A 26,223-nucleotide genomic window follows, 5' to 3' on the forward strand; every position below is an offset into this window, starting at 1 on the left:
CCACTGGATCAGGTCGCCCAGAGCCACATCCAGCCTGGCCTGGAATGTCTCCAGGGATGGTGACCTCTCTGTGCAGCCTGTGCCAGTGTTTTACCACCCTCGCCATAAACAATTTCTTCCTCACATCCTGAATCCCCTTTTAGTTTAAAACCATCACCCCTCATCCTGTCCCTACAGGCCCTTGTCCCAAGCCCCTCTCCAGGTTCCCTGCAACCCCTTCAGGCACTGGAGCTGCTCTCAGGTCTCCCCTTCAGGAGCCTTCTCTTCTCCAGGCTGCCCCAGCCCAGCTCTCTCAGCCTGGCTGCAGAGCAGAGCTGCTCCAGCCCTCGCAGCATCTCTATGGCCCTAATGGGGGGGGGGGGGGGGGGCAGAGGTTTTAAACCTCTGAGCATCCCTGCTGGACACAATACAGCACTCCCCCCCCGCAGCACAGAGCCACCCTCATCCTCCCCACCCCCTGCATCAAATGAGGAAGTGGGAGGAGGAAAAAGAAAATCAAATGAGTTGCAGTTTGTAGCTGCAGCAGAAACACAGAAGCAAAGTGTGTCGGGGTGGCCATCGGACCCCGGTGACAGCAGCCCCCAGCACCCCGGCCCTGGGGGCACGGCTCACAGGCACCATGGTGAGTGCAAGCCCTCGCTGGGCATCCCCCACGCTGTCTCCCTCGGGCACCCTTGGGGATGTCACCCTCCCTTCCTGCCACCTCTGTGCTGCCCATCCCTCCTGCTCCCATTGTGGTCCTTCGAGCTGGGGAGGGGATGGTGCTGCCCGGGCTTGGGGACATGGAGCTAGGGCTGGGTGAGGCTCTGGCACAGGGCACGGTGCTGGGCAGCAGCTGGGGATGGTGCTGGGTGCTGATGGCAGGGCCGGTGCCTGCAGGATGGAGGACACCGGGCAGCGAGGCTGGGCTGACACAAAGTGGGTTTGATTTTGCTGTCCCAGTGTGGTACCCACAGGAGAACCTTTGTGTTCCTCTTGGCCCAACTTCCCCCCAGTGCTTCTGGTTTCAGCGCTCACGGTGCAGGCAGAGTGCAGGGGGGCGATGGGGGCAGCCAGCTCACGCCAGGAAGGACCCTCTGGGTACCACTGGCCTTGCACATGCAGGGACCAGGGGCTGTGAGTAGGACATGGGGCTCCTGAAAGAGCAGCGGGCAGAGCTAGAAGGTGATCTGGAGGCAGAAGGGGAAGATGAAAGGACACGGTGCTGGGACATCTTGTCTAGGTCATGCCTTGGTTGGACCAGATGATCCCTGCCATCCCTTCCACTGGGATTCTGTGAAAGCTTTCAAAATCAGAGTGATGCTCAGGTGTGGAGTAAGGGTCTGCACAGTGTGCCCATGGCCGTGTCCTTCAGCCCTGCTCCCTTTGTGAACCCAGAGGTTTCTGCCCAGCCAGGATGGGGACGTGGCCATGCTCAGAGAGAGCTTTCTTTCACCCACAGCTGTGGTTGCCACCTCTGAGAGGCTGCTCAGATGCTGTCCCGCACAAGGTGCAAACACTGCCCACCCCCTACAACCACCCAAGACCTGAAGGTGCTTTGTGGCTTGGTGAAGGGCTGCACAATCACAGCCCCATCCCCTGACAGGGCCCAGCTCGGGGGCCAGCCCCATCCCCAGACCCTGGTGTCTCTGTGTACTGAGGGTTGTGACACCGATGCAGCATCCTGAGCTGCTCTTCTCAAGGCTTCCGGTGGTTTTTAAGGTGTTGGCTGTATCTGGGCTTGGGCTATCATCAAGAGACCAAAGATGCCACCTTGGGATGCATCCGCTCCCCACGTGGGGCTCATGGGGTGTTTCTGATGGCTCAGACCTAAGCTTTGAAGGAAAAAACAGATGATGTTTTGCAATTGCTGCTGCAGGGCTGCTCCCCTTCCTGTCCTGAGCCACTGGCAGTGGCTGTGATGGTGACAGTCCCCATCCTCAGCTGGGGATCCTGATGGGGATCATGTACCCATCATGCATGGGACCAGTGGCAAAGCAAAGTCCCTTGTGTAACGTGGCTGCAAACTGTACCTGAAAGCACAGATGAAGGGTTGAGCAAAGCTGCTCCCTGCGTGGATTGAGGCTGAAATGGCTTCATGGAGGTGTCTGGGGACACCCCCAGAGCGGTGGCTGTTGAGCTGCTGCTCCCTGGCTCATCCCTCGCTTTAGCCTAGGACAGAGAAGGGGAAGTGAGGAACTGCCCCAAACTTCTGAAGGCAAATCCAGTCGGTTCCCCTGCTCCCCACAGGGATGCTGCCCCCATCCTGCGAGGGCTCACTGGGTGCTGGGCTTGGAGGGATGAGCAGGGTTTTGAGGGAGCATCATTCCTCTGCATCCCCCCCACAACAGGAGCAGGATGAGCCCTGACCCCACAAAACCCCCTGTGCAACCTCTCCAGGCCTGCCAAGGAAAGCCAGGGTGATGCTGGGCAGAAACAGCCCTGGCCCTGCAGACATCAGCCTTCATTTAAAGTGATCTGCAGTGGGGCTGCATCAGGTGCCCCAGCAGAGCCAGAAAAGCACCTACCCTGTGCTGGGAGGAAGAGGAGGTGTCACGAAGGGCAGTGGCAGCTCCGAGCAGCCATTTGACTGCAGGAGGAGAAGCTCCAGGCGTCAGCTCAAAAGCCCCAGGCTGCAATACAGGAGATGCTCAAATTTGCCTGAATTTGGTGCCGTAACCAGCGGTGGGATCCCCATGGGGTGCCTGTGCCAGACATCTCGGGGTCATGGCGACAGGGGATGGGGAACTGAGGTGTGGGGCTCCCTGCGGGCTCTTCCTGAGCCGCTCCTCTCCTCCTGAAGCACAAGGTTTGGGCCAGGTTGGTTTGAAGCTGGGCAGCTCCTGGGGTCACCAACAGCTCCTGCGGGACAGCGTGGTGATGTGGGGCGGGTGCTGAGCCCCCCTGCACTTTCCTGGGTGGTTTTTCTAAGGGTTTATTAGGATGGAGGGTGGAAGAGGAGGGGAAGGCAAAAAACAGGCCTATAAGCACCAAACACGAGGAAGAGAAGAAGCTCCCCACATGGTTTCAGGCTCCCTGAGTTGACCCAGGTCCATGCATCCCAAGGGAAGGTGGTGGGACAATGAAGCCAAAAGCCCCTCTGCAGGCTACGAGGCTTGAGCTGCGCTTGGGGTTTTGGGGGGCATGGATGGCATTTTGGGTTGCAAAACCCAGCAGGGAGGGAGGTACCGAGGGGAGCAGAACGATGCTGCCGAGCTCTGCAGTGCTCCATGGTGGTCCCATCGCGATGGTGCACTGAGGGTGCAAAAGCATCATGGTTGGAGGCCAGAAATCTTGAAGCAAAAGGGGAAGAGAAGAAAAGGGAAATGGAAAGAGCAAGAGGTCTGGGGCGACGGCGGGGAGGAGAAGTGAAATCGGTGCCAGGAGCGCTGGGGTGAAAGCGGAACCATGGGGGGCACGGGCAGGTCCAGATGGGGCATCCCCTCCTGGGCACTGCAGCCGTGTTCAGCAGGCTCCTCTGCAGCGTGCAGGACAAGGGGCCCTTCAGTCATTTTCCCTTTGCATGGCAAAATCTTCCCCTCCCCTCCCAGCCCAGGGCTGTGCTCAGCCCCACAAGGGCTCAAATCACAGCGCAGTTTTCCTGCTGTCCCATGGCCCCCAAGGGCAGAGCTGGGGGGCAGCTGGGCAGGGAGCAGAGCGTGATGGGGACACAGTCTCTCCTCTGCCCTGGTGCAAAGGGTGCAGAGGATGTGAGGACGCATTCACCACGCTATTTTTGCCCTTCCTCTGGGTTATTTCTGCTGTCCCGTTGACCCATCAGCAGTTGCTTGTTAGCCCTTTGTCACCCCCATTACAGCAGGGTGACGTTGCAAACACCCCCTCAGTGCCCCAGTCTGCTCCTGAGGGATTTACAGGTTCCCTTTTGCACCACCCGGAGGTGCCTGGGGGAGCTGGGGCTGGACCCGGCTCTGGAGCCCCATTCCCAGCAGCGGTGGCCCCGGTGCAGCCGCTGTGACCCCCTTCCCGCAGGGCAGCAAGGAGCGCTTCCACTGGCAGAGCCACAACGTGAAGCAGAGCGGCGTGGACGACATGGTGCTGCTCTCCAAGATCTCCGAGGAGGCCATCGTGGAGAACCTCAAGAAGCGTTTTATGGACGATTACATCTTCGTATCCTTCCCAGGCCAGTGGGACAGGGAGCAGCAGGGATACGCTCCAAGGCTTTGCCAGGGCATGGGATTACCCCGGTGTATCCTATCCCACACTGTGCTGGGGCAAGATTGGGATCAGCTGGGGGAACGCCACCATTCCCAAGCTGAGCTGCACTCGGCAGAGACACTGCAACCGTGATCCCCACCCTGCTTTGCCCTGGGACCCTCTTTGGTCCTTCCTTTGTGGCCACAGGGCCTTAAGCAAGAGCATGGAGCAAAAACCCTCTGGAGACCTTCCTGCCTCTGCCAAGGGCACTTGTGGCCATCATCTCTGTTGCTGTCACCCAGCCCTGCTGATGCCCACAGCACATCCCGGCTGCTCTGCACCCACCACAAACCCCAGCACACCCTGGATGGGTTGGGAGCATCCTTGTAGACACAGGGTGAAGGTGCCAACCCTCACTCTCCACCAGTGTCAGGCCATAGGGGACACCATCAAGCTCCCACCTTGCCCAGTGTTGCCCCACTGAGCCATTCCCCAGCCCAGAGGCTTTGGCAGTCGCTGGGTCCCATCCTGGAGCTGACAATGCTGAGCCCCACGCACGATGCTCTTTGGTCCATGGCGCAGATGGGGAGGTGTCAGAACCACAGACTCATGTTTGGGTTGGAAGAGGTCGCAACCCCACGTTGTGATCCGAGGCGCTGAGCCTTTGCCTTGCTCATCCCGTGCTGCTTGGGGCTGCAGCCCCTGCTCCGATAGGGAAGAGGACGAGATCCTGCTGCAGGGAGCAGGGCACAGCGGGGCTGAGCTACACCGCTGCGAGCAGCTGTGGTTTCCCTAAAGATGTGGCCAAGTCCTTACAAGGTGATGCTGTCCCATCCTGTGCTGACGCAGCCCCTTGAGCTGCACTGGGGCTTTCACTGTGCCTCAGGGCTGGCTTTGGGGTCAGTGCAGCCTCTTTCTTCCTTTTTCTCTGTGCTGCTGCGTGCAGGGAGCCCTGACTCAACGCCGGTGCTTCTGCATCCCCCATCTCTTCCTGCCTTTTGGCTGCTCTTCCCTGCCCCGCTGTCAGCTGGGATGAAAACAGGACATGGAGGGCTCGGGGCAACCCCACTGGCACCCTCTGTCCCCAGCCTCAGCCTCCCCCTCCTGCTGCTGCGTCATTTCCAGGAGCGATTCCCAGCTTTTCCATTCCCCTGCCCACACCCCAGCGACTGGGGGAAGCTGCAGGCCAGGGGAAAGCAGGAGCCATCAGCTTCTTTCTTCTCCGTGCCTCAGTTTCCCTGGGTGGAAAATGGAGGCAGCCTCCAGCTGCAAAAGCCACAGATGGAGCACGAGCAGAGGGGGAACTGCGGGATGTCGCAGGATGCTGGAACTGCCGCTTATGGGGCTGATCCTCAGCCAGACACCATGGAGCTGAGGGGATGCTCCTGCTGCATCCTGTGCCCATCATACTGCAGGGGACACCCAGGGCCCTGTGGCCAGGAGAACCCCGAGTCATGGCAGCCTGCACCCCAGCTGAAAGCCCTCGTGTGGTATTCCTGGGGCATCTTCCAGGATGAGGAACCCCATCAGCACCTTCCTGCTTTCGGTGCCGCTGCCTCCAGGGCAGGAAGGGGGGACATGGGAAAGGATGTAGAGACCTTAACCTGCCTCCCAGACCTACATCGGGCCGGTGCTCATCTCCGTCAACCCCTTCAAGCAGATGCCGTACTTCACAGAGCGGGAGGTGGAGCTGTACCAGGGCGCGGTGAGGCGGCTCCGTGCCATGGGGGGGGTTCATTGGGTTTAATTTGGTGCCCCATAAGCGTCCCTGTGGGTGGCAAGGGAGTAATTCCCCATCCCTGCTGTGTGCCACTGCCCTGTGCAGTGCATGGGCAGAGCTGAGGAGCTGATGGTTCTGTGCCGCTGTCCTTGTGTCCCCCTTTTAGGCTCAGTATGAAAATCCCCCCCACATCTATGCCCTGACGGACAACATGTACCGCAACATGCTCATCGATGGCGAGAACCAGTGCGTCATCATCAGGTAGGGGATGTGTGGGGCACAACCAGGGACGCTGTGGGTGTCCGTGCCTGTGGCAGGGGGTTGGGACTGGATGAGCTTTAACATCCCTTCAAGACAAACCAATCTGGGATTCCATGGCCATGAACACCAGCCAGGGCTGTGACCGGGTTGTCCCAGGCAGGGACCAAGCCTTGTGCAATGCTCCTTTCCGGCTGAGTGTTGCAAGGGAAATATCAGGATGTGGGGCAAGGCAAGAGACTTCCCCTTGAGGCTTCCAAGTCCCGCTTCTCCCCTCCAAAATCCAGCAACAAGAAATCCCACATCTCCCCCAGGAGCAGCTCCTCACCCAGCCTTGCTCCGGCCCTGCTTGTATCCCAGAGCACCCGGGCAGCCCCATCCCCAGCACTGGCACTGCCACACGCTCAGAGTATGGGGCAGGAGGAAGGACACAGCCCCTGTCACCACCATCACCCGCCCAGCCCTGCTCCAGCACCCCTGCCCCAGGCACCCCAGGATGGGCTCATTCACGTCTCCTCTGCTTTGCCATTGACACAGTGGAGAAAGCGGGGCTGGCAAGACAGTGGCAGCGAAATACATCATGGGCTACATCTCCAAAGTGTCCGGGGGTGGTGAGAAAGTGCAGGTAACTCTGCCCAACCCACAGTGTCCTGCATCCCCTCACCTCCCGACTGCTCCCCACCATCCGATGGTGGCACATGGAGCAGCCCCGGCTCAGTCCTCTGCCCCTCAGCATGTGAAGGACATCATCCTGCAGTCCAACCCGCTGCTGGAAGCCTTTGGAAACGCCAAAACCGTCCGGAACAACAACTCCAGCCGCTTTGTAAGTCACCAGGGCAGGGGCAGTGCCACGGCCAGCATCCATCCCAGCAATGCTCTGGGAGAAGGAGGAATGAAGCTGGAGCTGGGGGGGATTGGCCATGGCTCTGAGCAGGAGCTGTGCTGGGCAGGGGAAGTACTTTGAGATCCAGTTCAGCCGGGGCGGAGAGCCCGACGGGGGGAAGATCTCCAACTTCCTGCTGGAGAAGTCCCGGGTGGTGAGCCAGAACGAGTGCGAGAGGAATTTCCACATCTACTACCAGGTACGGGGCTCACGGAGCAGCCGGGATGCAGCAGAGCCAGGGGCTGGGTAACTGCAACTCCCATTTCCCACTCAGCTCATTGAAGGGGCATCCCAAGAGCAGCGGCAGAACCTGGGTATCATGAGCCCGGATTATTACTACTACCTGAGCCAGTCGGACACGTACCAGGTGGAGGGCACGGACGACCGCAGCGACTTCCATGAGACCATGGTGAGGGGCCGGGATGGGGAGACCCCAAAGCTGCCCGCGACTGGGCAGGGGCTGATGGGGTCCCCATGTCCCCAGAACGCCATGCAGGTCATCGGCATCCGTGGTGAGGACCAGCAGCTGGTGCTGCAGATCGTGGCCGGGATCCTCCACCTGGGAAACATCAGCTTTCGGGAGGAAGGCAACTATGCTAGGGTGGAAAACGCTGACTGTGAGTAGCCAACTGCTCCTGGGGGCAATGGGGATGCTCACAGAGACCCTTGGCAAAGAATTGCAAACTCTTCATAGCATAAAGCCCCTGGCAGAGGAGAGAGGCACCATCAGCATCTTCCCCACGTTAGACATGGGGAAACTGAGGCAGTGAGCAAATAGCACACCAGAGCTTAATTAATAAGGGGAAGGAGTAGCTTGCTGTGATTTAGCACAGGGACGACCACGACCCACATCCCTGGTAGCCGCATCACTGGTGTCCTTTGCACTCGGATGGGGCCGAGGGGTCCAGCAGTGGCTGCGGCAGCGTGCCAGGGTTATATGGGGAACAGGCAGCCCTGAGTCCCCTCCCCACCCTGCCCAGCCCTGGCCTTCCCTGCCTACCTGCTGGGGATCGACCAGAACCGCCTCAACGAGAAGGTCACCAGCAGGAAAATGGACAGCAAGTGGGGCGGCCGCTCCGAGTCCATCACCGTCACCCTCAACGTGGAGCAGGCGGCTTACACCCGGGATGCCCTGGCCAAGGGGCTCTACGCACGTGTCTTTGACTTCCTCGTGGAGGTGCGTGGTGCCAGCAGGATGGGCACGGAGGGATGCTCAGCACCCGCTTCTGTGTGCGACCGGCCCCAGTGAAGGTGGCTCGTTCTGTCTCTCCCTGCAGTCCATCAACCGCGCTATGCAGAAGCCGTATGAGGAGTACAGCATCGGGGTGCTGGACATCTATGGCTTTGAAATATTCCAGGTATGCGCTGCTTTGCTGCAGGAGCCCAGCTGGGGAATGGCCTTCCCTGGTTCCGCAGCAAGGAGAGCGGCTGGAGCAGGGGGCTGGTAGCAGTCGATGGCCACAGGAAGCAGCATCCAAAAGGCTCTGCTGTCTGAGGTCCCCCAAGCGTGGTGATAGGAGCAGAAGCCAACTCAGCCCCATCTTATTTCATCTTTAATCCCTTCGCAGAAAAATGGCTTTGAGCAATTCTGCATTAACTTTGTGAACGAGAAGCTGCAGCAGATCTTCATAGAGCTGACCCTGAAGGCAGAGCAGGTACCGGGGGCTGCATTAGCACCCCAATTTCTGCACCCCACCACTGTCATGGTCCTAGCACCATGGGCGGAGCAGGGAACTGCAGCTTATCCCATGGGTCGGGGGCCACCCGGCTCTCCCAGGAGGAGTACGTGCAGGAGGGGATCAAGTGGACCCAGATCCAGTACTTCAACAACAAGGTGGTGTGTGACCTGATAGAGAACAAGCTGGTGAGTGCGGTCCCCTCCTCCCACAGAGGTTTTCTCATGGATCTGAGGCACCAGGGAATGTGGTGCTGGATGGGCTGGGTCCTGAGGATGAGTGGCAGAAGCTGGTCCTGCCAGGAGCATCCTTGGGAGACCAGCAGCTCTGCATCCTTAACCTAAGCTGCTGTTCAGTGTGAAGCAGCATTAAACACTGCGGGGCACTTGAGCACAGCTCGATGCAGGACTGGGCCCTGCCTGCAGCCTCTGGACACCCATGGCTTCATTCTCCCTCTCCCAGAACCCCCCTGGGATCATGAGTGTCCTGGATGACGTCTGTGCCACCATGCACGCCACCGGCGAGGGCGCGGACCAGACCCTGCTGCAGAAGCTGCAGGCAGCCGTAGGCACCCATGAGCACTTCAACAGCTGGAGCTCAGGCTTCATCATCCACCACTATGCTGGCAAGGTACAGGCCCCACACCTCACACCCCATTCACATCCCACAGTCCCGGCGTGGGGCTGAGCTCCCCTCCTGCTCCCAGGTCTCCTACGACGTGAACAGCTTCTGTGAGCGCAACCGGGATGTGCTCTTCACCGACTTGATCGAGCTCATGCAGAGCAGTGAATTGTGAGTCCTGGCAGTGCTGTGCTCCTGGGGACCACCCCAAAAGGGCTGGGGCAGAGGGCAGCATCCTCAACATCCAGACCATAAAGCTTTGCTGGAACCAAAGCTTGGGGTGCTCAGCATCCTGCATGGCTCTGTGGGTACCAGTGGCGTTCACAGAATCATAGAATCACGGACTGGTTTGGGTCGGAAAGGACCTTAAGATCATCTAGTTCCAACCCTCTATCTAGTTCCAGCTCCCCATGGAGCACAGCAGCACCAGTGGCTGCAGGGCTGGGCAGAAGGATGCTCGTGCACTGGTACCCATCCCACCCAGCCAACGAGCACGCAGTGGGAATGGGCTCAGCCAGGTGCAGGATTACCCAGAGGTGGAGCTGGTTCCAGCTCAGCTCATGCTGGACCCATGCTGAGCTTGAGGAGCCTGGCGGCTCTCACCTGGGGCCTGTCACCTCCTGCCTTGCAGTGGTTTCATTCGGATGCTATTCCCAGAAAAGCTTGACTCTGATAAAAAGGGACGACCGACCACAGCGGGCTCCAAAATCAAGGTATGCCCCAGAGGCTGCAGGGCAGTAGCTGCTTCTGGGACAGCACCAGGGTGACGGGCTCCCACCAATGCCTTTAATGGTCCAGAGGTCAATCCTTGCAACAGAAACAGGCTAATGACCTGGTGAACACGCTCATGAAGTGCACACCACACTACATCCGCTGCATCAAGCCCAACGAGACCAAGAAACCCCGGGACTGGGAGGAAAGCAGGTAACAGAGCCCCTCATGGTGTATCAGGGAGCTCAGGGAAAGGGACCCAGCCACGGAGATGTGGCCAAGAACAGGTTTCCCTCAAAACCTGCACCCCCGAGATGGTCGCTCTGTGCTGCCCACAGACCCAGGGGAGCACAAGGTGGGTGCTGAGGAGCATGTGGGGACACACAGACCCCTCCACATGCAACACCCAGAGGCTCCATCCAAGCCCCACGATGCTCTCGCACGTGCACAGCCACGGGTATCCCTGTGCAAAGCAGTGGCCCAAGCAGGTTCCCGTTGCCACCCCTGCCACCCCATTCCAAACCCATTCCCCCCGGCTCCACAGGGTGAAGCACCAAGTCGAGTACCTGGGGCTGAAGGAGAACATCCGGGTGCGCCGGGCAGGATTCGCCTACCGCCGCCTCTTCCACAAGTTCCTGCAGCGGTGAGCGCCCAGCGGGATGCGGGTGGCACGTCCTGCCCGTCCCTGCAACCCAGCCGGGACCCACATCCCTTCTCCCCACAGCTACGCCATCCTGACCCCCGAGACGTGGCCGTCCTGGCGCGGGGACGAGCGGCAAGGGGTGCAGCACTTGCTGCGCTCCGTCAACATGGACCCGGACCAGTACCAGATGGGTCGGAGCAAGGTGTTTGTCAAGAACCCCGAGTCGGTAGGTGACCCTGCATCCCTTGGGAACGCTGCACAGAGCTGAGCATCGCTTTGAGCAACGCTGGGGAGGGTTTGGGTGCTGATGTGCAGGGGAAGTGATGCTGCTGGGGCCGTGCTCAGCACCCCGTGGTCCCTCCCAGCTCTTCCTCCTCGAAGAGATGCGGGAGAGGAAATTCGATGGCTTCGCCAGGGTGATCCAGAAGGCCTGGCGCCGGCACGTTGCCATCCGGAAGTACGAGCAGATGCGAGAGGAGGGTAAGGCCGGGCAAAGACGGGGACCAGACCCTGCCTTCACTCTGCATTTCGTTGCCTGCAAAGGGATGGAGAGGAGTAGCTGGGAGTCAGTGTTTGCAGAGTAAACGCCAGTGGTCACCACCCAATCCCACTGTGGGAGCGTTCCCACCCTCCCAAGCGTGCAGTGAAAAATCAAGGGGAAAACCCAGAAAGCAGTGGGGTCCCTCCCTGCCTCACACAGCACGAGGGCTTTTGAAGGCACTGAATGGGTTTCAAGCTCAAGCGCTTGCATTCCTCCTATGGCACAAAATGAGCCCCATTTCTTGCTGCCACGATCCATGTGGCAGCTCCCACAGCGCCTACAGGCAGTTTGGGAGGGCAGGCACTGGCCGAGCAGGCAGACAGGGGCTGAGGGCTGAGCCCTGTCTGACCAGCATCACCTCGGGGCTCCCCACAGCCTCCAACATCCTCTACAACTTCAAAGAGCGGAGGAGGAACAGCATCAACAGGAACTTCGTGGGTGATTACCTGGGCATGGAGGAGCGGCCGGAGCTGCGCCAGTTCCTGGCCAAGCGGGAGCGGGTGGACTTTGCCGACTCCATCACTAAGTACGACCGGAGGTTCAAGGTACACGGACCCACCAGGGGCATGGGACAGGCCAGGCTGTGGCTTGTGGTGCCTGGCCAAGGTGGGATGTGTGTGTGGGACTTGTGCCCCCGTGCAGACACCTTCTCACCCCCTGCTTCTGCCCTTTCCCAGCCCATCAAGAGGGACTTCATCCTCACCCCAAAGTACTTCTACCTGATCGGGAGGGAGAAGGTGAAGAAAGGTGCCGAGAAGGGGCAGATCAAGGAGGTGCTCAAGAAGAAGGTGGAGCTGCAGGCAGTGAGTGGTGTCTCGCTGAGGTGCGTCCCTTAGCATGGGGTCTGCGTGGGAGGTCCACAGAATCATAGAAACACGGAATGGTTTGGGTTGGAAAGGACTTTAAGGTCTTTCAGTTCCGACCCGGTTGCCCAAGGCTGGGTCCAGCCTGGCCTTGAACACTGCCAGGGATGGAACACTCACCACTTCTTTGGGCACCCTGTGCCAGCGCCTCACCACCCTCATAGGGAAGAACTTCTTCCTTACATCTCACCTATAACTTCCTTGTATCTAACCATGTGCTCAGGCTTCACCCATCAGCTCCACCATCCTCCCCATGCCCCGGTGCCCACAGCCAGGCCCCAACCCCTTGCCCATGGAGCCATAGGGATGATGCTCCCACAGAGTGCTTTGCATTCGGGGCTTTGGAGCCTAGGAAGGTTTCCAGCACAAATCACCAGCCTTGCCCCCCCCGCTGACACCCCACACCGGGGTTGCTCCCCCAGCACCAGGCAGGATGATTTCTTCATCCTGCACGAGAACGATGCCGACAATTTCTTGGAGTCCATCTTCAAGACGGAGCTGATCAGCCTGCTGTGCAAGCGCTACGAGGAGCTCACCCGCAGCAAGCTGCGCCTCTCCTTCAAGGACACGTAAGGATGGAGGCCGGGAGAGGTGGCAAAGCAGGACAGGGTCCTGTCACCGTGCTCTCACGGCCTCTCCGTCCCCCAGACTACAGTTTCGGGTGAAGAAGGAGGGCTGGGGAGGTGGCGGCACCCGCAACATCACCTTCGTCAGAGGACAGGGCGATGTGGCCACCCTCAAAGCTGGAGGCAAAACCCTGACGGTCAGCATCGGGGATGGGCTCCCCAGGAATGCCAGTGAGTGCCAGGGTGTCTGGGTGATGGTGGGAGAAAGGGAGGGTACCAGAGCACTGCTGGAGGCCTGGGAACACCGGGATGAGCCATCACGTGCCCCAGCCCTGGGGGTTTGTGGCTCACCCAGGAGGGACCCGCTTCTGCTCGGGCGGATGGGGCAGCATGGGGAGAAAGGCAGCTGGGTACAAAGGGTGGGGGCAGCCCGGTGTCACCTAACGGGGGGCTCGCATCCCCCCAGAGCCCACGAGGAAGGCAGCGAAACAGAGCAGAGGTGGCAGCAGGTGCCCAGCACCCTCCAGAAGCGCCCCCCCAGCACCCAGAGGTGAGCAGGGCAGTGCTGGAGGTACCGGAGCGGGGCCATCCCTGGGTCCAGCCAGCGCTGCGCTCCCGGGGGTGCAGGCTGAGCATGGGCCCCTGTGATGCACCATCCCGGGGGGGGGGTTCTCCCAGGTGCCTGCAGGAATGGGGCACCCCAATTCCCACGCGGAGGTGGCCGGGCTCAGCAGGACACATGCAAGGCAGCCCAGAAGCAGGCGCGGGGGCCACCGGCTGCAGTGTTACCCCCTCGGAATGCTGGCCACCAGCCGAAGACACGGCCCCCATCTGAGTACAACATGGATTTCCTCAATGTGCCTGACCAGGGGGTGGCCGGGTAGGTCCTGTACCAGCACGTGCATCCTCCTTCCTGCTCCATCCCACTGCTGCCAGCCCCAGGAGATGTTCGTTCCCCTCTGGCTTCCCACCCAACAGCCCACCCAGGTCCCGGCAAGCTGGTTTTGCTGCACCAACCATGCTCATGCACACCCCAGTTCTCCCAGTCACTGCACTGGGAGGACCAAGCTGAGCCACAGGCAGGCACCGAGCAGCGGGTTGGGTTGGTGGGGGGGAGCAGGGTGGGAAGGAAGGATGGGGCCTGCCTGCCCTCGTGATGTGAACGTGGTTCCTCCTGGCCCCACAGCATGCAGCGCCGGCGCAGCCTGAGCCAGCGGCCACCTCCAGCCAGGCGTCCCAAGCCGCAGCCCAAGGCGGCCGTGCCACGCTGCCGGGCGCTCTACCAGTACATTGGGCAGGACATGGATGAGCTCAGCTTCAACGTGGGGGACATCATCGACATCCTCCTGGAAGGTGCCACCAAACCCCTGCCCTGCCCAGCTTATAAATCATGGGATGGTTTGGGTTCAATGGACCTTAAAGCTCATCCAGTCCCAACCCCCTGCCATGGGCAGGGACCCCTTCCACCAGAGCAGCTTGCTCCAAGCCCCTGTGTCCAACCTGCCCTTGAACACTGCCAGGGATGGGGCAGCCACAGCTTCTCTGGGCACCCTGTGCCAGCGCCTCAGCACCCTCACAGGGAAGAGCTTCTGCCTTATCTCCAACCTGAACTTCCCCTGTTCCAGTCTGAACCCATCACCCCCTGTCCTATCACCACAGTCCCTGATGCAGAGCCCCTCTCCAGCATCCTTGTAGCCCCCTTCAGACCCTGGAAGCTGCTCTGAGGTCTCCATGCAGCTTCTCTTCTCCAGGCTGAACAGCCCCAGTGTTCTCAGCCTGGCTCCATCAGGAAGGTGCCCCAGCCCCTGAGCATCCTCAAGGCCTCCTCTGCACTTGCTCCAACGGTTCCATGTCCTTGTGCTGAGGACACCAGCACTGCACACAGCGCTGCAAGCAGGGTCTCAAGAGTTTTCCTCTCCGTGCCCCATGGCAGCACCTTGCCTGACCCAGCTCTTCTTTTCCCCATTCCCAGATATCTCCGGCTGGTGGAAGGGCCGGCTGGACGGCAAGGAAGGGCTTTTCCCTGGGAACTACGTGCAGAAGATCTGAGCCGAGCGCAGTGGCCACATGGAGGCAGGGAGGGGGTCACCGTCCTCACACCCCACCTCTGCCAGGGCTTTGCCAAAGGGGCCAGTGGTGGCTCTGTGGTGGTCCTCCATGGACACAGGCCTTGAGCTGTGGTGGCTGCCGGGATGTGCCGATGCCAGCCATGGAATGCTGTAGATGGCAGCCTCCCTGCAGCAAGGACCGGCTCTTTGCTGCTTGTTCGTACCCTAGGACTGGAGCTGCTCCAGTGATTCCAGGGTCTAAATAGGATTGTCGTTAATAATTATGGTAAATACTCAGAAACTGAGCCCCTGCAGTTTGTATTTCACCCTGGTGCCAGCCCGTGGCTCCCTCTGGCCCCCTGACAAGAGCTCTGCACCCACGTGTCCCAAAGTGGAACATGTGTTGAACCCTCCAGAAGATGCTGAATACAGAACCCAGTCCCACCAGGATCCCGGCTCCACATCCCAGCATGACTCTGGACCATCCGGCACGGCTGGGAACTGCCAGGGCAAAGCAGCACAACAGGGAGCAGCAGGACTGGGACACCATCACCATTCCGATTTCTCATAGGAAAAGCTGTGAGAACCAGGTAGCTAAAGCCCATGGAGCTGTAGCAGCTTTGTCTGATGATGGTCACAAGGCTGAGCATCATGAGGAGGGGTGTTTCATCCGTCGGGGGCCAGGGTCAATACGTGGGGTGGAAACTGGGCTGCTCCAAAGGGCTCCGGGTGCTCAGAGGGGCTCCGAGGGGGGTCCTGGCGGGCTCCAAGGCGTTCTTAGGGGCCACAATAGGCTTGGGGATCCCAGGAGTCCAGGATGCTCCAAGGATCTTGGGTGCTCAGAGAGCCCTGGGATGCTTTAACGGGTCCAGGGTGCCAAGGAGAGCTCCAAAAGGCTTTAAGGTGCTTCCCAAGGGGTGCTCAGAGAACCCCTTGGCTGCACAGGCTCTGTGGTTCAGGAGACCCCCAAAGCAGGGGCACAGACGGGGCTTAAGGGGGGTCTTGGATGGGGGCTGAGTCTGAGCCAGGGTTGTTCCAGGCAGTCTGCAGCAGGGAGAGGGATGAACGGGGCCCAAACGTCGGGGCTCATCCTGCCTGTGCCCCGCACCCCGGCCGAGCCCTGCGCTGGAGGAAGTGACGACAGCCTCAGCCCCACATCCTGCCCTCCTCTTCCTCCCTCCCGCAGCCCCCAGCGTAGGGGCTACCCCTGCCCCAGACAGGGACTGCAGAGGGGTGCAGGGGACCCTGCTTCCTCCAGGGTGGGGATGGCACAAGGCAGGAGGCTGCGGGGATGTGGAGTCCCCCATGGCCCCACGCTGCAACCCACGGCTTGGCCTCCCCACCATGGGGTTTACAGCGCCTGTGCTCTTTGGGGGCACTTTTCCTGCAAATCCCAGGTTTTCGGGAGTCCTTGCACTGTAGAGCTTGCATGGGGCAGTGGGAAGCAGAGACTGAATTGATTTTAATTAAAAAGGGGGGAAAAAAGGCTTTGGAAAACCCATTGATTTCAATAGCTCCTCCCTGCACCCTTCAGCCTTTCCCTGGGGCTGGGGGGCAGCACCCGGCTGTGGGTGCTGTCTGTGTGGGGTGCTCCCACTCAGCTCAGGCACCCACTGGGCTGCTCCAAAGGGCTCCGGGTGCTCCGAGGGGGGTCTCTGGGAGACTCCAAGGGGCTACAATAGGCTTGGTGGTCCCCGGAGTTCAGGGTGCTTCAAAGAACTTGGGTGCTCAAAGGGCGCTGGGGTGCTCTTAAGGGGTCCAAGGTGGTCTGAGAGCGTTTCAAAAGGCTTGGAGGGATGCTCTAAGGGGTCTGGGGCTTCCCAAGGGATTCAGGGTGCTCTGAGGACGCTCCAGGGACCTGGGATGCTCCGAGCCCGCAGGGATGCTCCGGCCGCCCGCAGGCACCGGGGTGCGGAGGGGGGGGGGTGCAAACGCACCCCGTTAAGGCAGGCGGGGGTCCAGGGGCGGGGCCAAGCCCCCCCGCTGCCCCCGCCCCCCCTTCCGCACCGCTCCTTCCTCCCCCCCCTCCTCCTCCTCCTCCTCCTCCTCCCCCCCCCGCTCTCGCGACAGCTCCGCTCAGAAAATGGCCCCGCGGCCGCGCCGCCGCTGATGCGCGCTCCCGGCCCCGGTACGTGCGGGCGGGAGGCACCGGGAAGGGGCGGGACCGGCCCCGGGAAGGGAGCAATGGAACGGGGGGGACCGGCCCCGGGAGGGGGGTACGGAAATGGGGGCGGGGGGGGGAACCGGTACCGGCGGCTGTACGGGAGAACGGGGCGGGGGGGGGGGTACGGGAACGGGAACGGGGTTGTCCGGCACCGGGGTGTAACGGGCCCGTTACCGGGCTCTGCAGGGAGCTGGACGTGCACCAGGGGCTGCCGGGGGCTGGCTCCGGGTAAAGCCGTTTTGCCCGGGGGAGATGTGGGGGGGACATCGGCATAGGGCTGCTGTGCACGGTTGGGGGGGGTCTGTGTTACAGGGGTGCCTTGCCATGGGGGTGCGAGCCATGGCCGTGTTGCTGCCCACAGGAGTAGCCATGGGTGTATAACCATAGGGACCCGCTAGGTGCAGAAACCACTTGCCATGGGGGTGCCACCCATGGGGGGCTGCTAGCTAAGGGGGGGGTCTCTCCTATGGGGCTGATAGCACAGGGACAGCTAGCCACGGGAGGTGTTGGCCCCCGGGTCTTTGCAGGCATGTGTGGTCTGTGGGAGCACCGAGACCCGCTTCACCACCTCGAGCATCCTCGGGCTGCTCCCACCGGGGTCTCCCCACGGTCTCTCCATCTCCTTGCACACGTGGGAGCTGCTTTGTTGCTGTCAGGGGCTTGGGGATGCTGCTGCTCATCTGCTGCGGGGCCGAAGGGGCTCCTGAGCCTTGGCCGTGGCGTGAACTTGACGGTGGTCAGGGCTGCTGCTCCAGGAGCAGCGTTGGCCGGGCTCAGGCGGAAGGTCTGTCCTCCGCAGATGGCTCCTGAAGGGGAGCAGGGGTTTTTCTGGCTGAAGAGCCCAGTGGATCAGCTGGCTGTGGGCAGGCTGGTGAAGGCGGGCACCAGGATGGTGCAGGGATGGGGGGAAATGGCTCTCCCGTGTTCACACGCTGCCCGGGTCACTGACGGCTTGGAGCAAGCTCAGGGGATGGCAGGGGGGCTCTGCAGGAAAGGCTGAAAGATGCTTTCAAAGGAACCACTGATGGGCCTTGGATGAGCTCCCTCCATGTCCGCTGTGGGGACATGGCACAGGGAAGCCCTTGGATGCCCACGCTGCCTCCAGCAGCAGGTGTGGTGAGGTTCCAGGCTGGGCTCCGTGGGCCTCTCTGGGCAGATTTTCTGAGTTGGAGAGCAGGGAGCGTGCCCTCGGGGTGAGGTGCAAGGCAGAACATCAAGGCAGCGGCTTTGCTCCAGCCCAGGTTGGGATTAGGGTACCTTGCTTGTGGTGGGCATCAGGGGCAGAGATGCCCGGAGCATCATCCCCCCCAACACCAGCTCCGGTGTTAAGGCCACAGGAGAATTCAGGACGTGGGTTTAATTTAGGGCCCGTTTGCACCCTGTGTGCGGCGGCCGGAGCACAGCACCGGCAGCATCCGTGCTGCTGTCAGCCTCCGCGTCCTCCCTCCGCGCTCCCCGGCTGAGCGATCACATGAGCCCCTTGTTCAGAGCCTTTGTTTCTCATCTCCTGCGCCGAGGAGCTGCCTTTTGGGAAGCTTCTGCAACCCCAGGCCAGAAACCACGCCGAGATGCTCCAGTAGGATTATTTGTCCCGTTTATCCATCCCGGGGTGTGTGTGTGTGTAAAAGGCTCCTGTGCTTGGTGATCTGTATAACCCCCTGGTTCGTTTGTGGGAGATGAGCTGTATTCATTATTAACTGAGTCAGCAGCAGAGGCTGCTCTGGGTGAACAGTAGCTGCAAACCCTCCTCGTTGCCGTCAGCTTCCCAGAAGGATTTTTCCAGGGTTCCTGTTCACCGCAGGGGCTGCAATGAGGGAGTTTGGTGCCGGCAGGTTTTCAGGGAGACTGAACCTGCAGCAGGAAAACCCTGGGAATACTGACGCCGACTTCAGGTTTGGGTTTGCAGGGCAGGGTTTGCATTGGCATTGGGGGATTCACATCTCACCGGTGACAGTTCAGCAGCAGAATGGTGTCAGGGTGGCAGAACGGACGGTCCTGGGGAACTAAAGGTGTTACAGTGCCCTGCAGGAGGTGATCAGTGACAGCAAAGTGACACAGGCACCACCAGCTCCCCAAAACCAGGGCCTGGGCTGAGTATAACGGGATGCTGTGGGGCTGCCACCCTGTCCACTGCCAAAGGCACACCCTTATTGAGCAGCTTTGCTCCAGCTGGATGTTGATGGGGCCACAAGGCATGTGTCAGGCATGTACAGGCGTGTGCTGGCTGCAGCAAGGGGTGCCTGTATCCATCCCACCTGCCCTCACTGACCTGTCCAGTTGTATCTCCCTCCCCAAGAGGCCTTCTCCCAGCTTTTCCATAGGGAAAAATCAGCTCAAAATGCATCTCTTGGGTACCCCTGGGAAACGGCAAGTGGCAGCAGGCAGCCAGGAGGGAGAGGAGGGAAGGTTTGACCCAGGAGCGCTGGGAGGTCCCTGCAGAGGAAGCAGAAAGGTGCCCGTGATCCAGCTGAGCTCTTGGTGGGGTGGGTACCAGCATCCTGCTGCCTTCAGCCTCATCTGGAAGCCATTGGAGACCATCGCTCCCGGGGTCCGTCCGCAAGTCCTGGGACAAGCACTGAGGACTGAGCCGGAATGAGCGTTTCCAGCAGGGAAGAGGGAACCTGGGGGAGGTTCACTATAGCCTCAAGGACTCATGAAATGCTTCAGCAGCACCCAAGGCTGGAAGCTACGGTGATGGTCACCAAAACGTGATGGCGCTGCATGGACGCTGCACAAGGGGCTGAGCAGACAGATGTAGCCCTGCCTCGATCCTTTGAATGCTTTCTCCATCAAAGGAAGATTCCCAAGATGGTTTTGCCCCCCCAAACCTGCTTTATCTCTGATAAAACAAAGCTCCCTCAAAGCCTCTCTGAACTTTATGTGCCCAAACCACTTTGTGCAGATGGAGCAACCCAACCCCTCCAGCCAGGGCTGAATTTCCCCTCCTGGGACGCAACCAGCCTGGCCCTGGCCCAAATCCCCCCACTCTGTGGCTGATCCCCCTTCCAGCCTCAGTCCCAGGTTGCATCCCGCAGCGGCAGCAGAAGCTGAGACAAAAAAAAACCCAGTGCAACCCCTGAACAAAGCCACAAGCCTGGGGGCAGCCTGAGGTATAATCCCGCACGGATTCCATGCTCCATGCTCTGATTTATTGCTGGTGGGTTGCAGTTCTGAACTCTGTGTGCCAGGGTAAAACCCATCTCCTGCAACCCACCGGGATCCTGGCTGGAGTGGAAAAATGCCTCTGGAATAGATGCAAACGGGCAGGTCAGCAAGGCCAGGAGGGATGGGGTGGATGCAGATGCACCTCCTTGTACCCACAAGGCTGATCCCCAAGGAGATTCCCCAGGGACATTTGGTTTGGGAGTCATTGAGCTCTTGGGGAAATATTAACCCTCTACCCAAGTGCAGATGTGGGAGTTGCAGCCCCTCTGCAGCCCCAGCACTGCTGTGATGGGCGTGTAGGGACAGAGCAAGGGGAATGGCTTGAACCTGCCAGAGGGGAGACTGAGATGAGCTCTTAGGCAGAAGCTCTTCCCTGGGAGGGTGCTGAGGCGCTGGCACAGGGTGCCCAGAGAAGCTGTGGCTGCCCCATCCCTGGCAGTGTTCAAGGCCAGGTTGGACACAGGGGCTTGGAGCAAGCTCCTCCAGTGGAAGGGGTCCCTGCCTGTGGCAGGGGTTGGAGCTGGATGGGCTTTAAGGTCCCTTCCAACCCAAACCATTCTATTATTCAAATTATTATTGCTATTATTAACTTTGACATTAAGACACTATTGAGGACGCTCCTGAAGTGAGGGACTTTTCAGATGCTTTATACTAGGACTTAGTGTTTGCCTTCTGCATGTCAGAGCCTGGCGCCTGGTGAAGCCAGTTTAATCTGGGGGACCGCCTGATGTAGGCTGTGTGAAGGAGCCATCCCCACGTGCCCATCAGCATCCGGCTTCACTGCCAGTGCTCCCAGTCGTGCAATGGGACCTGCTGCTCCTCTTGGCTGGAAAACCCTTTGAAACCATGGGTAGGGTGGATGGGGGGATTACCCTGGAAGTGTTGCCTTTGGTGGCGGGTCCTCCCTAGCAGAGAACACAGCAAAGCCCCTCAGAAGCCAGGATCTCCTGCCCTGGGGGTCCCCCGGTGGGAGGCTCCCGTGGGACATAAAGGAGGAGGCAGTCAACATCATGCCAGGCTTTAACCTCTCGCCCTTGCACTCGGTGCAGCATCGCCAGGAGAAGACTCCATCCGCACGTGCATCACCCTGTGCCCACCCCTGGCCAGGCCATGAAGACGGAGAAGGAAGAGGCTGTGCCCACCTTCTCCCTGCGGGGTAAATACACTGGAGAGGGGGCAGGTGAGTCCCTTGTGCCTGCTGAGAGGGGCTGGGGCAGGAGGAAGGGGAGGAACTTTTGCTCCTGTTGCTGTGAGGTCCCTTTGGCCCAACCCCAGAGGTGGACTGGGGAGCACCCTGAGGCTGGGCATGGCAGTACACATGTCACCACCCAGTGTGTTGGAGACACCAGCAGCCTTTGCCTTCATACCAGCAGCTTTTTCTAGGGCAAAGAGCATCCTGTCTCCAACCACCCTGGAGGGCTCCAGCCCCTTCCAAGCCAGATCCCCCGCAACTGCATGCACCCCTCTTTGTAAAGGGTAGGAATCACAGAATCATTAGAGTTGGAAGGGACCTTAAAGCTCATCCAACTCCAACCCCTGCCACGGGCAGGGACCCCTTCCACTGGAGCAGCTTGCTTCAAGCCCTGTGTCCAACCTTGAACACCGCCAGGGATGGGGCAGCCACAGCTTCTCTGGGCACCCTCTGCCAGCGCCTCAGCACCCTCACACGGAAGAACTTCTGCCTTATCTCCAACCTGAACTTCCCCTGTGTCAGTCTGAACCCATCACCCCTTGTCCTGTCCCTGATGCAGAGCCCCTCTCCAGCATCCTTGCAGCCCCCTTCAGACACTGGAAGCTGCTCTGAGGTCTCCACGCAGCTTCTCCTCTCCAGGCTGAACATCCCCAATGTTCTCAGCCTGGCTCCATGCAGCCCCCAGCCTGTGCTGGTTCCTGAGGCTCTTCCTCCCCAGGGGCACTTCCTCCCCTCGCCCTTGTTGAGCCTCAGGAGGTTTCTCCCCAGCCCGTGGAGGTCCCCGTGCCCAGCGGCACCGGCCCGGGCTGCGCGCGGTCCCTGACAGCCTCTCCCCGCAGGCAGCAGCGAGGCGCCGGGGAGCGTGGGGACCCCAGCGCAGGAGCTGCGGCCGCTGAAGCGCAGACCTGTCCCAGGTGAGCCCCATGCCTGCCCCATGGGGATGGCAGCAGCGGGGTCAGGGGTGAATGAGGCCAACGCATCTGTGTCCTTGCAGGGAAGCACTACCAGTGCTCGAGCTACGGCTGCAGACTGGCCTTCCCCAGCATGCAGGAGCTGATGGACCACCACAAGGTCCACTACAGACCCACGCAGTCGCTTGAGGGTAAGGCTGGGACACCCGGCATCGCTCCAGGGTGAGCTTTCTTTTGGCTGGGAGGTGGCAAAGTGGGGCTTGAAGCTGAGGTGGAGCCTGGACCTCCAGGAGATGCTGTGCAGCATCAGATAGGAGGTGCCGGAGACCCACTGTGGGGCTGGGGCAGCACAGCTGCATTGTTGCTGAGTCTCTGCCCTATTTCTTTGCCCAGGTAAAACGTTCCAGTGCCCCACGCTGGGCTGCACAGAGACCTTCCCCAGCATGCAGGACCTCATGGCCCACATGAAGGTGCACTACAAGCCAAACCGTTACTTCAAGTGAGTCCCGCTGGTCCCCATCCCATCAGAGAATCATGGAATGGTTTGGGTTGGAAAGGACCTTAAGATCATCCAGTTCCACCCCCCTGTCATGGGCAGGGACACCTCGCACTACACCATACTGCCCAAGGCTCTGTCCAGACTGGCCTTGAACAGTGCCAGAGGTGGAGCATTTGCCACTTCCCTGGGCACCCTGTGCCAGTGCCTCACCACCCTCATAGTAAAGAACTTCTTCCTTATCTCCAACCTTAACTTCCCCTGTTTTAAATTAAACCCATTTCCCCTTGTCCTATTGCTACAGGCCCTGATAAGCAGACCTGCCATCTCCCTGCAGACCCCTCCCATAGCATGTCCTATGTGTGGGCACCCAGCAGCTCCCAAACAGCCCCAGGCACACAAGATCCTACATTTGCAGACCCTGGGGCTAGGGCTGGGGGGTGATGTGGAGGGGAACACTGTCACTGATGCTCTCAGGGTGACGTGGAGGGGACGCTGTCAGTGATGCTCTCGGGGTGATGTGGAGGGGAACACTGTCACTGATGCTCTCAGGGTGACGTGGAGGGGACGCTGTCAGTGATGCTCTCAGGGTGATGTGGAGGGGAACACTGTCACTGATGCTCTCAGGGTGACGTGGAGGGGACGCTGTCAGTGATGCTCTCGGGGTGATGTGGAGGGGACGCTGTCAGTGATGCTCTCGGGGTGATGTGGAGGGGACGCTGTCAGTGATGCTCTCGGGGTGATGTGGAGGGGTCCCCATCCCTGACACTGACCGCTGGCCCTGCAGGTGTGAGAACTGCCTGCTGCGCTTCCGGACACACCGCTCGCTCTTCAAGCACCTTCACGTCTGCTCTGACAGCGCCAGCAGCCCCACGCCACCCCCCAAAGCCGACAAGCCCATCCCGCCCGCTACCTCTGCCCTGGAGAAGGACCCCCCGGCCAAGCCACCCGAGGGGCTTCCCAAGCTCCCGAGCGTTATCCGGCCGCTGGAGAAAGAAGCCATCGTGCCCGGTGCGGACACTGCCCCGGTGCCCAGCAGCCTCCCCGAGCTGCCGGGCTCACTGGAGGCGCTGCCGCTGGTGTCGCCGGCCCCGCACCCCTTCCCGCTGCTGGAGCCCGGCCTTTTCGGGCCATCGTCCTTGACTCGGTTCTCGGGGCCACCCCCGTCCTCGGTGCCGGGGCCGTTCCTGTCCTACGTGCCCCCTTCGCCCTACAGCTTGCCCCAGCCCGCGGCGCAGCATCGCCTCCGGCCCTACGTGCCGGGCCACGGCCCCCCCGTCTCCAACGCCGTCTGGAAGAAAAGCCAAGGTGAGCGCGTGGCGCCGTCCGGGCAAAGCTTCTTCTGCTCCCACCTTCACCAGCAGCTCCCGGAGGAGAACCCAGCATCGGCCAGCCCAGGATCCCCCTCCCAGCCCCGCGTGGGGCCGCTCTGCGCCCCCCCAGCCCCATCCCACCTCCGGTGCCCTCCGCATCCCGTCCACAGGGATGCTCTATTGGACAAAGCGCCAGCAAACACCAAAATCGAGCCTCCAAATTTTGCCAGCCCCGCTGCTCCCCGGCGTGCTGGGGGTGCGAGGCAGGGGGCCGGGCCAGGCCTGCCCCCCCACGTGTCCCCCCTGAGGGAGGGGAAGCCCTAATGCTTGTCTTGCCCCTCGATTCCCTCCGCAGGTGTGAGTGTCAGCCCACTCCTCCCATGCTTTGGCTCAGGAGTGACTCCAGGTTAGTTTGGCACCTACTGGTTGGGGGCTGCTTTCTGTCACTCGGGGGGGCGGCGGGCGGTGGTGGGGGCTGCAGGGGATGGGAGAGGCCCCATGGGGCACCGTGATGCTCCCCAGAGAGTAGAGGGGAGCACAGGGGGAGGGCAGGCTCCTTCCATTGTGGGAGCCACATGGAGAGGGGATGCTGCCCAGGTAGGCTCGGAGTCAGGGGGGGTCACTGGCTGTGTGCCCCCAGGAAGCACCCAGCCTGGTTCTGAGGGCAGAAGCAGCGGGAGAAGGAGCTGCTGGAGCTGCTTGGGCTCAAGTCCTCCCCAGTCCCCCCAGCTCCAAGGCAGGGTTGGAAACTGCTGTCCTTAGCTCCATGCGGAGAGGCGACGGGCAAAGGGATGTCAGGGCCGGGGGGGGCACAGCCTCGCTCCCTGCTCCCAGATTTTGGCGTTCTTCCACTGGGAAGGGAACCTCCAGTGGATGTGGGGCTCGGAGTGTGGGGTCTCCTGCCCCCATTGCACCGGCTGATGCGAGCCCCGTGACACCCATCACGAGCCATGGCACCGAGCACCCTGCACCCAGCGCTGCGCTTGGCACGGCTCCCATGGCACCCGGGGCTTGGGGCTGGGGAGGCGGGAGGGGGGGCGAGCGCTGTGCTTCCCTCCTCGCCCGTCCTTGCAGGGCACTCCTCCAACAGCCGCATCGTGTGGGAGCACACGCGGGGCCGCTACACCTGCATGCAGTGCCCCTACTCCAGCGCCTCGCGTGAGGAGATGACCCTGCACATCGAGGACCACCGCAAGAACCCCCCGGCGCCCGGCCGCATGGACACCGAGATGGGTACGGCACCATGGCGGGGGGGCGGCAGTGGGGAGGGATCCTGGCTGCTGGGATACCGGTGCGGAGGAAGGGGATGCTGATGGGGAGCGGGCTCAGCGTGCCCTGCACGGTGTGCACCCCGTGCCTCCGGTGGGGAAGGGACAGAGCTGCTGGGGTGAGCATCGGGCTCCAGCCCCTGGTTCCTCGCCCTGTGGTGATGCCCCGGGGGGTGTCCGTGTGTCCTCCCCGTGCCCCTACATCAGGGTGGGAGGGGTTTGGCCGCGGTGCTGACTGCTCTTAAGTGCCATGGGTTAGTGGTGGCCTTAGTGCTGGGGAACGGTTGGGCTTGATGCTCTTAAAGGTCTTTTCCAACCACGCGGATTCTGTGATTTGCTTCGTTCCAGATTTCGGGGTGGGTCTCTCCTCCTTCCACACCAAGCTGACGCCGGAGATGGAGAACTCCCTGTACTCGCAGCTCTGATGCCCCTGGCTCCCGTGGGACTGCTCCTGCACCTCTCCATCCCTCCCTGCAGCCAGGCAGGGGGGCACCGCACAGCCCCCTGCCACCAACTGGGACAGGGACCCCTTCCTGGGTACCGGGAGCATCCCCAGCTCGGGGCGGCGGAGGGGACGATGGACGATTCATTTCTACCCTCCCTTTGCTCTTTGGAAACTCTCAAGCACTTGGAACCCCACGTCTCCCTCCCCTCAAGGCTCCGTTGTTCAGCCCCAGGGGCTCGGGGGGAGCCTGGTTGGGTTGCTCAGGAGTTCGTGGACTTCTCTGGAATGAGGTCTTGGAATAATAAATAGGAATTGTACAGGAGCAGTGGCCGGGAGCGCCTCTGTCAGTGCCAGCGGTGGCAATGGGGGCAATGGGGAAGCGGTGCCACCCTTAAGGTTGTCCCCACCTGAAGAAGGGATAGGTGCGTATGTGAGAAGCAGAGATGGAGCCTTTGCTTCCAACCCCTCGGAGGTGTGAGGAGCCCATGGGGAACACGGTGGCTGCTGCACCCCAACAGCTCATCCATGGCCTGGTCCCCATCCCTGGGAGCTGTGCAACCTCCTGCACCCCACGAGGGAGCCGGGCAGTGAGTCCTGGCCCCACT

At 61.0% G+C, this 26,223-nt stretch overlaps 2 protein-coding genes across 3 annotated transcripts; both read left to right on the forward strand.

Moving 5' to 3' along the window:
- The first annotated feature begins 529 nt into the window (after positions 1–529).
- Positions 530–14,791, forward strand: MYO1F (myosin IF). The gene is made up of 28 exons (XM_057421230.1): positions 530–622; positions 3,970–4,107; positions 5,750–5,839; positions 6,021–6,115; positions 6,650–6,737; positions 6,846–6,935; positions 7,063–7,194; positions 7,270–7,404; positions 7,480–7,612; positions 7,976–8,172; positions 8,273–8,353; positions 8,564–8,650; positions 8,773–8,859; positions 9,134–9,301; positions 9,378–9,463; positions 9,924–10,005; positions 10,110–10,216; positions 10,548–10,646; positions 10,728–10,872; positions 11,012–11,126; positions 11,563–11,732; positions 11,865–12,010; positions 12,473–12,619; positions 12,699–12,847; positions 13,083–13,166; positions 13,295–13,496; positions 13,803–13,969; positions 14,589–14,791. Exons 1-28 carry the CDS (start codon positions 620–622, stop codon positions 14,663–14,665), a joined length of 3,300 nt encoding a protein of 1,099 aa, XP_057277213.1. The 5' UTR covers positions 530–619; the 3' UTR covers positions 14,666–14,791.
- Positions 14,792–21,015: 6,224 nt separating this feature from the next.
- On the forward strand, positions 21,016–25,940 carry ZNF414 (zinc finger protein 414). Of its 2 annotated transcripts, XM_057421231.1 has the most exons (8): positions 21,016–21,173; positions 22,025–22,099; positions 22,180–22,287; positions 22,490–22,595; positions 23,380–23,900; positions 24,261–24,311; positions 24,980–25,138; positions 25,522–25,940. In XM_057421231.1, exons 1-8 carry the CDS (start codon positions 21,104–21,106, stop codon positions 25,596–25,598), a joined length of 1,167 nt encoding a protein of 388 aa, XP_057277214.1. In that variant the 5' UTR covers positions 21,016–21,103; the 3' UTR covers positions 25,599–25,940. The 2 variants fall into 2 exon arrangements, with proteins under 2 accessions (XP_057277214.1, XP_057277215.1); XM_057421232.1 differs by lacking the exon at positions 24,261–24,311.
- Positions 25,941–26,223: the final 283 nt, after the last annotated feature.

This window comes from Pezoporus wallicus, unplaced genomic scaffold (assembly GCF_028554395.1).
Source record: "Pezoporus wallicus isolate ANWC-B61680 ecotype Strahan unplaced genomic scaffold, APGP_CSIRO_Pwel_v1 scaffold_14062, whole genome shotgun sequence".
Classification (NCBI taxonomy): Eukaryota; Metazoa; Chordata; class Aves; order Psittaciformes; family Psittacidae; genus Pezoporus; species Pezoporus wallicus.